This window comes from Scleropages formosus, chromosome 1 (assembly GCF_900964775.1).
Source record: "Scleropages formosus chromosome 1, fSclFor1.1, whole genome shotgun sequence".
NCBI classification, from domain to species: Eukaryota; Metazoa; Chordata; class Actinopteri; order Osteoglossiformes; family Osteoglossidae; genus Scleropages; species Scleropages formosus.
This window is the reverse complement of record NC_041806.1, coordinates 25,301,161-25,310,609: the sequence shown is the minus strand read 5'-3', so window position 1 is coordinate 25,310,609 and position 9,449 is coordinate 25,301,161. Positions and strand designations below refer to the sequence as shown.

Here is a 9,449-nt window from a genome sequence, read left to right as displayed (position 1 = left end):
CGTTCTCCGCACGGGTCTGTCCGTCTCTGTCCGTCTCTCTGTCTTTCTCTCTCAAACACACTGCTGCTCCTCCATCCTCCCCGTACACACTCTCCAGCTCCGGTAAACAAATCACTCTCATTCACTACATTTTTACCTCGTCCTTCTGGGAACAAGTCCTTTTTGATTGCTCCGCTGCTTCTGCCCTTCTTTGCTTATTCAACTTTTCTCGCCTTAGTTACTGGAAATAACCGCATCGATTCTTCAGAGGAACGCGCGCTCTGAGTTCTACAATGACTTAAAGTTGGAGACTTGAAATATTTGTGACCCGGACTGATTACTCTTTCACCTTAAACCGAAGGTGGTCAGTGGTCAGAGCGCGAGATCGAGGCGCGTCCGTTCTCCGACCCGTCTGTTGAACTGGAGAAATGAAGAAGCGACACCTCCGTCTGAGGGAAATACACAGTTCTCCGAAAGAGCTCCAGTAACAAAGGTAAATATTGTCAAATTATCTAGGGGGATGACAGAGAATGAGCAATTAGTCTCCTATTGGCTGACAGTAATAATGATCTTATGAGTTATATAAATGTAGGGGTATTTAACGTGCTTTAACCTTGTCGAAGTGTGGCACGTTATCTGTGTCATGACACAAACACAATCTTTTCCATCTTTTGTTTTCGTTTCTGTTCTATTCCGACTAAATAATATAACAATATTATTTTATGGAATGTCCTGGAACCAGTGAATTACGTGGGACATTACCCCCAGCGTCCCGATCCAAGTGCTACTTTTTTTTTCTTTTTGATTTTCGATGACGCTCCTACATTTGATTTAAAGATAAATAAATAAAAATAAGGAGCTCTTGTTCGGATATACCCACATCATGCGTTGCTTACTGCGAGAATCATCATTCGCACTGAAGGCGTTCATTTTCTACCACCTTCATTCGCAGCCAGGAAATCAGTTTTTACGCGCAGCCATCAGCTGCATCTTCAGAAAAAAAAAATTGTTTTCTTTGTTCACTCTGAATGGTGAGATTTCCTTTCCAGCCTCTTAACATTCAAGTTAATCTTTAAAAAAAAAAAAAATCAATCCTAAATTGCAGCCATTAAAAAATGTCATTTGGAGCTTTTTGGAGTGGCCAGATGGCTCCTCTGATCGGCAGTGCAAATTGAAACTCTTCTCCTGATCCTGAACGTTTTAAACAATTCCTTATTTCTCGTCTCTTCATTTCTGCGCAGCCAGAGTCTGCAAAGGAACTTGGAGATTATTTTCGAGGCGCGGGGTGAAGAGCCGAGGAAGAAAGCAATCAAAATCCAAATTACACACCTCTTTAAAAGAGCAAAGGAGGAGGCATTCAATCTTCGGTTATTGTTTTGGGTTTGTTATATAGATACAGTGGATGTGTCATTGCCACAGCTCGCTTTGAGGCGCTGTCATGCTGTTCAGGGCTCAAAGTGATCTTTCATGAAACTCAGACTGCGCCCAAAGGCTCATCTTGGTGAGTAAAATTATTATTTTAACGTTTATGTTATTTTAACACATTTGTCCGAAATCATTACTTTCCAATTGTACAACGGTTTATGCAGCAGATTATTTTTAAGAAGGAATTCGGGGAAAATAATTTATTCCAAAGTGCTACAGTAACAGTGGGATTCGAACCAGTAACCATCAGACGAGGGGACAACAAACTAAATTTCGACACTACCTGCGACGCTACGTAACCCACGCTTTTGTTCTCCCTATTCCAGTATATTTTATATTTTGGACATCTATGTCAAATATTAATTCGCAGTGTGTGGATCTAAAGTTAAACTTCAAACAACGTTTTGTTTAAAATTATGGGAATATATAATATATATATGTATATATATATATATATATATATATATATACACGTAGTTTCTTTTTACTCACAAGTTTAAAAAAAATAACTCCCTACTAAGACTTCTTGCTTTATGCTAATATGAAAATAATTACACACAGGCTGTAGTCTTTCTGTATTGCAGAGCGGGCAGCGTAATTATCTATTTATATTTATTTGTTGTTTCAAATGAGTGACTTCAACAACAGCAACAACAACAACAACAATAATAATAATAATAATATAGGGTCAGTAAGTACCTTCATGGTATGAACCGTTACCTTCCAGTCAGGAGGGCACAGTTTCAAGGTAGTCCGGTAGTGCTACCGAGCAAGGTAATTATTATCAACAAATAAATGCAGTAAAATTGTGCAGTTACACGAGTGACTTAGTTAATGTAAGTGTATTAGTGCGCAGTTTTCTGCGGGTTCAGTAAGTTCGTTTCGGTCTCGAATGTTCCTAAGACTCAGGCTTTGTACCGTGACGAGCGCGACACGCACGAACATTGGTGCTGAGTGAGCGCGCGCTTCGGGACTGACCGCACGCGCCCTGCACGTGTTCCTCCGTACAGTCTCCGCGGGACCATGGACAAAGAGGACACGCGTTCCTCGCCCGCTTCTCCGTCCGCGTCGTGCGTGTGGTCACCGGCCTCATCCACGCTGTCCGTGCTGTCCGCGGGGAAGAACACGTGCGCCAACTGTGGCCTCGAGATCCTGGACCGGTACCTGCTCAAGGTGAGCGGCTCCGCGGCAGAGACACTGGACCGAAGAAGGGACAGCGCTCGTGGAGGGGAAGCCTTCGTCACATAGTCTTATGGCGTTCCCCCCGTGATGCTGATGATGATGATGACGCATTTCAAGTAAAAAAGGGAAAACAAAAGACATGCGCGGTACAATATAACGTTGGTGGTACGCTAAGAGCATCAGTGTCGTCTAATAATAATAATAATAATAATAATAATAATATCACCTACCACCAGGAGGGCTATTGTAAGTGTGCGCTTGTTGCGGACAGGTGAGCGACCTGATCTGGCACGTGCGGTGTCTCGAGTGCTCCGTGTGCCGAACATCTCTGCGCCGACACGGCAGCTGTTACGTGAAGAACAGGGAGATCTTCTGCAAAGTGGACTATTTCAGGTAGGGTCACTTATGCTCTTTCGGTGGGACCCTTGGACGAGTGTGGCTGGTGGTCTCGTGACTTTTACCTTCATGGCTTTTACCTTCGTTGTTCGGGACTCGTGTGGCGCGTTCTTTCCTTTAAAAACTAGTTTTTCCTCTTGAGTTGAAACTGAATTGAAAGCAGAGTTTCAAAAAAGATTTTTTTTGTCGGTTTTTAGACCATGCTCTGTAACATAGGAATATTGGGCAATGTAGATGAGTGCTAAAAACATGGTAAAAACTGAAAGTGAGCTAAAAGGAAAAATAGCAAAAGGACTGGTGCTGAGGAATCAGTGTATTAACATGGTGAAACAGTGTAAGAGATCAGGGGAAACTGGAGCTACAAAAAACTCTCAAAATTGAAGGGTGTGTAGTCCTGCACACTGCAACTCCAGTCGGCCCTACATTTGTGTTAAAACATAGTTTAAAAGTATCTCTCCAAGTGCTTTTTCCTTTTGTCCAACCACACAATCCAATGGTTTTAGTGACAGTGAACTAGTGTAAATCAAAAAGGGAAATTTATGTTAAATTTTCCAACAATAGTTTTTAATGTTTATTTTAAAATTTCGTTTTACTTTTAATAAATATATCATTTTACAGTATGTTGTTGACATGCCCTGCAGTGGACTGGCAGTCCACCCAGGCTGTACCCTGCCTTACACCTTATGATTCTGGGGTAAACTTTGGGACCACTGGACCCTGACTTGGATAAGTAGTTGGTGAAAGTTAATGAACGAATGAATTAAATATCTGCAAGTAATTAAAAGTGTTGCATGCATCAGCATTGTATATTTATCTGCTCCCATTCATAAATAATGGTTTTCACATATAACATTTTTACAAAATACAGTTTTTGTAATTGAAACAGTATTGATGGGGGTTAAGACACATTTGAAAACAATACAGTTCCAGTTAAAAATAGTAAAATGTTGAGGAACTTATGTAGAATATAATTATAGAAATATTTGAAGTTTGCATGAAAAGTTGGTTTTATATTGACTTTAAGTCTGAAGAAATAAGAAGAAAAAGCATTTTTGAATAATGTGATCTGATGATCAAATTACGAAATGTACACCGCTCGCAATAGGACCAGTAGGTTTTTATGGACTGAAAGAAGTTTAGCTCCACTAGAGATTTTGTCCGTGGTGTAACTGCAGTCTTTTCTGTGTTTTGAATGGAACAAGTAAGAAAAATTCTCTTATTATTATTATTATTGGACACAGCGGTAGATGTACAACATCAGTCTTTTCCAGTATACAGCGATAAGCAGGAACATCCCAAGTCACTATTTGCAGCTGTCCTGCAGCTGTTGTGATGGACCAAATGTAAAGGAAAAAAAAAAGGAGAAATGGCCAGTTTAGCAAAAATATGTTTTAATTCAAGAATATGACTTCTGTGGTATCAGAACTATTTCATTGTTTGCAGCCAATAATGCAACAAAGTACAGGGTTGACTTTAAGAACAAAAATTTTTAAACAATTTAATAGCAGCCGAATTTGATTTGATATGATGTAATCAGATGCTTACTTTAATAGATATACCAATTACTTTAATTTCTTTAATTTACCACTAATGTGGGAGCTATGTTTATGTTCTAAAAGTTGATGGTTTCAAACTGCCTCCCTGCACCAGATTATGGTGTAAATGCATGTTCATGACTTCTGTGCCATTATTTAGTGCACTTTCCGTAGGTGTAAAATTTTAACCTGAAAGTGGCATTTAACAGAAATATTTGAGGACAGTGTTGTGTGGTATTATGGCCGTAATTCCTGGAATTTAGGAAATATTGCAGCTTACAAGTTGTTTTCAGTACTCTCCAGTTTCTACTTCTGTCAGTTACAAAGGTAACTATGTGTGTAAGGAAGCTGGGGTTCTTCTACCTATATGGACCAACGTGGCTCTTCCCACTTGGCCCTCTTTGTCTGAGGGAAGAGACCTTGGAGGTTGAGCAGGGGATGGGGCAGGTTGGTGTGTGGGACTGACAACTTTGTTAATGATGTGTAATTGCAGGAAACTGAAAAGTGTTTAGGCTGCACACAGGGGTACGGTGGGCACTAACTGTCTGCAGGCTGTGTTGGCTGCTGTCCCCAGGCCGCACAGGAGGTCTGGAGATGCCAGGGCTCAGAGACAACCTGGGATGTTCAGTTACAGGCTCTGGCGCAAGGAATTGTGAATCCGTCTGCCGGGAATCTTTGTGCCCTGGTCGTATCATTACATTACGGCCTCTGCTGTTTTCCACGACAATATACTGTATATGCCGTATATGATGTAAGTTTGCAAAAGTTTAGCCCAATGTCTCTTATTCACACAACTGGTATATTGACCTTTAGGCATCAGTTATATACTGCACTGAGCAAATGCCAGTTAACCTTAACGATTTGCTATAATTTTTATAGTTACTGAAGGATAATATACAAAGAACATATTCAGTTTTAAGGAGCTAGGGATTAAGGAGTGTTGGTTTAGACCTGGTGGATCATGCCTGTTACACACGTCTTGCCTTGCATCTGGACACAGTTCTTAACTGCTTCTGTGTTGTCTGTGTCACTAACTTGTATTTATCTATTACATATCCATATACATATGCATATGGGCAGCACGGTGCACAGTGAGTAGCGCTGCTGTCTCACAGTGCCTGGGTGGTGTGAGAGAATGTGGGTTCAATCCCTGCTCAGTCTGTGTGGAGTTTGTGTGTTCTCCCAATGTCTGCATGGGTTTCGCCTGGGTGCTCTGGTTTCCTCCCACAGTTCGAAGACATGCTGTTCAGGTTCATGCAATGTGTGTGGGTGACAGAGAGAGTGTGTTCCACTGATGTATGGATGAGTGAGCCATTGTAAGTAGTGTATCTAGCAGCGTAAGTCACCTTGGTGAATAAGGTGTATGGGCTCATAACGCTACATAGAGTTCATTGGAAGTTGCTGAAAATTAGTCTCCCGATAAAATTACTTACATCCAAGCTTTATTTGAACTTTCCTGTTGTTCTAATTTTCCCGTGTTGTCATTTATCTCTGCATTAATTTATTCATTTCCATTTTTGTTTTCACCAATTTGGCTATTTCCCACCCTTAAAGCATGACAGTCATACTAGCTCAGGAGAGGTGGACGCAGACACACACAACCTCCAGACTGTGTGCTTACAGCGCAGCAGGTGTCATCAGGAGACAAAAGGCTTGGAGGAGAGCGCATTTGTCTCAGTTCGACCCCTAGACCGGTAGGATTTTGTGTGAGCGAGGACCCCAGCCATTGCATAAGGACACATGGACACATTTGTCATTCCTGGATTACCGAGGACTAATGCAGCACAGCAGGGTTCAAACCTGCGTCCCCAGAGTATGGCGGGTGGTCACTTACTGGTACATCACTGGGCACATACTGTATGTGTTTTCCTCAAGAGTCTTAAACTAATCATCACCTTTCATTCATTCGTTGTCAGTAACCGCTTGTCCTAAGCAGGGTTGTCGTGGTCTGGAGCCAATCCTGGAAGCATAGGAGTCCAAGATTCATGACTTTATTCAGCTGATTGTGTACTTAATCTATTAATAAGCGCAGTCCAAGCCTTTTAATTCAAAAGGTTAACGTTCGGTTGTTACTGTGAGATTCCAAAAAAAAGCATCCTGCGGATGGAATCCTGGTAAAAGAGGTTTTGAAGTACGTAATTTACCCCCTGTAACCCTAACCCCGTGTACCCTCAGAATATAGCGGATATTTTCTTGGTGAAAAGAGCAGTTACTACACAGCCATTCTTGAGCCACAGATATTTAAATTTTCTTACATTTGTCATTGATTTATCCAAATATTTTATCTTTTCACTCTTTTGATGGTTTGGATGTACCACCGACAAGAAGTCAAGCTCTCAGTGTCTAAATGCAAAAGTTACATGATTTGAGTGCACATCTCTGACGAGTACCAGCTAAGTTTATATCTGGATAGTGTTTTGGAAGGAAAGTTACTCTGGCCTTACTAGGGTTTCTGCAAATTGCATTTAATCTTTCATTCATTTATTTTTGTCTCTGCTTATCCGGTTGAAGGTCAAAGTCACATTTGATTTTGTTTTATAAGACATACTTTACAGTCACAGAGATAATAAATACAACACTGTGTGAGGTCACATGGCAGGAGAGATGGTGCACAGCTGGTTCATGTTTGCAGTGTGACTTCACCATTTCTCTTAATTTCAAGCTGGCAGTGTGGAGCTCGTTCAGTCGGCCCTCTTGATTTACTTCTTAAAATCAGCAAGGGTGGCTGTTTGCATCAAACGTCACTCAGGCAACTGCTGGTTTGAGTTTGCGGGAAACGGTTCCGTCGGCATTTGCAGGCGTCTCAGCTTTCGGTGATTTCACATTTTCACGTGTTGTGCTTAGAAGTGAGTTTTTGCGAAAGCTGAAATGTGACTCAAAAGTGAAACGAACCGAGGGGCTGGGTGGGGGGGGGGAGGGGGGTTGATTTTTGCCCCCCAGATCTTCCGCTGACCACATCGCCTTCCTCTTTCACAGTAGGTTTGGTACAAAGTGTGCCCGCTGTGGACGGCTTATCCATGCCAGCGACTGGGTGCGACGGGCGAGGGGGAACACCTACCACCTGGCTTGCTTTGCCTGCTTCTCCTGTAAGCGGCAGCTCTCGACAGGCGAGGAGTTTGGCTTGGTGGAAAACAGGGTGCTGTGTCGCAGCCACTATGACACCACTGTGGAGACCCTGAGCTGGGCAGCTGGCAACGGTGAGGGCCACACAGCGCTCACTGCTACCTGAAAATGGAGCGTGATGTTGAGTGCAGTCGCCATGTGATGGGCCTGTAAAGTCTTTCCTGTTGCAGGCGATGGGATCCCACTAGAGGGGGCAGTGCCCTCTGAGCTGGACAGTCCACCCAAGCCAGCCAAGAGGGCACGCACATCCTTCACAGCAGAGCAGTTACAGGTACTGTACACACAAAACGAGTCCTTCTCACGTCCGCAGGTGTCATAGCTCCGATTGTGGGTCCCACAAGCGCGGGACTTTTCACAGATTGCAGCCTGCGTTGTGTTCTCTCTCCAGATCTGTGTACAGTGGGCACGGGTAGCAGTGTGTGATTTCTTCACGTTGACATATGATGAATGCACTTGGCAGTGGCAGTGTGTGATTCAGCTGTGCGTACAGGTGATGCAGGCACAGTTTGCACAGGACAATAACCCCGATGCACAGACGCTCCAGAAGCTGGCAGACCTCACAGGGCTGAGCAGGCGCGTCATCCAGGTAATGATGGGGCGCACGGCATCCCTTATGGTGACCGATTATCGTTTGTGGCTGTATGAACTGCATCAACTGTACGAACTCGTTCATGCTTACAATATTGCCACGTTTTCCTAGGTTTGGTTTCAAAATTGCAGGGCAAGACACAAAAAGCACTCCCCCCAGCTGAACGGAACCACACAGCCCAGGTCACAGACACGAATGCCCCCCTCGCTCCCGGACGACTTTCGTTATTCCCCTTTCGGCATCCCCGAGAGATCACACATTATGGCTCTGCATGGATATATGGAAAGTGAGTTATAATCCCAATTCCCAATTCTCTCATCCACCTCCAGCCTTCCCACCTGTCCGGCAATAGGTGCTCTCAAAGGTGAGCCTCTGGCCGGTCCAAGCTCAAGTGAGGACGGGATTAGACATGTTTGTGTTAGGTGTAGCTCATGCATTTTGTGCTTACCTCTGTCTTTGTGCTGCCCTCCTGCAGGTCATCACTTCTCTCTGCTGACTGCCCCAATACACCCCCAGCAGGTGTTGACCCTGCCCCAGCTGCCACTCAGCCGTTAGGCTTTTCCTCCCAGTCGCCATGGACGTTCAGTTCTTCACTACGCCCGTCTCCGGCCGATTTAAGATACAGCAAAATTTTGCTTGCGCTAAAGTAAAAAGCATTTGTTTCCTTTGGCGAGAAAAATCTCAGGGAAAGTTGTGCTTTTTCAACTCGGGAAAACCACAGGATCGGCCTTCGAGAACGTTGAACTTTGGGTCTGGAATTCTGTTCGTAACAGCCCCGCTCTCGCGAGTCCTTTCCTGGCAGTAAAGGAGATCTTTCCTTAATCTGTTTTAATCTGTTTTTCAATTTACAGCACGGGCTCATGTTGAGTAGTTACTTTGTGGTAGTTTCCTTCATTCTTCCCATTTCCACAAAGCGTCCGTCATGTGTGCCGATGGACTTGCTGCCCACATTCCTCAGCGGACAGTTTATGAGGCGACGGAGCGCGAGTGCTTTCACGTTGAAATCCTCCTTGGGATATCCTGGACCTGCTGCGCACTGTGTGTGCGTCCGCGTTCCGTGATTAATTTTGGATAAAATAACATCGCAATCCAGCAGGGGAAAGGGCTTTCTTGTCAATCCCATCTGTTTTTTAAAAAAAGTGGAATATATGCTTAAGTTCTCGAGAGATCAGAAAATACTTTCTCACAAAATTAACTATTACGTTTGACAATTCAGTGTT

At 43.5% G+C, this 9,449-nt stretch overlaps 1 protein-coding gene across 5 annotated transcripts; it reads left to right on the top strand.

The window, feature by feature from the left end:
- Positions 1 to 9,449, top strand: LOC108930943 (LIM/homeobox protein Lhx6-like). 5 transcript variants are annotated; one of them, XM_018746444.1, is made up of 10 exons: positions 1 to 102; positions 341 to 472; positions 1,399 to 1,480; positions 2,415 to 2,577; positions 2,858 to 2,979; positions 7,494 to 7,714; positions 7,811 to 7,911; positions 8,131 to 8,226; positions 8,361 to 8,515; positions 8,705 to 9,449. In XM_018746444.1, the coding sequence occupies exons 4-10, from the start codon at positions 2,428 to 2,430 to the stop codon at positions 8,877 to 8,879; spliced, it is 1,020 nt and encodes a 339-aa protein (XP_018601960.1). In that variant the 5' UTR covers positions 1 to 102; positions 341 to 472; positions 1,399 to 1,480; positions 2,415 to 2,427; the 3' UTR covers positions 8,880 to 9,449. The 5 variants fall into 5 exon arrangements, with proteins under 5 accessions (XP_018601960.1, XP_018601962.1, XP_018601959.1 ...); XM_018746446.1 differs by having other exon boundaries at positions 1,373 to 1,480; positions 7,497 to 7,714; XM_018746443.1 differs by having other exon boundaries at positions 1,373 to 1,480.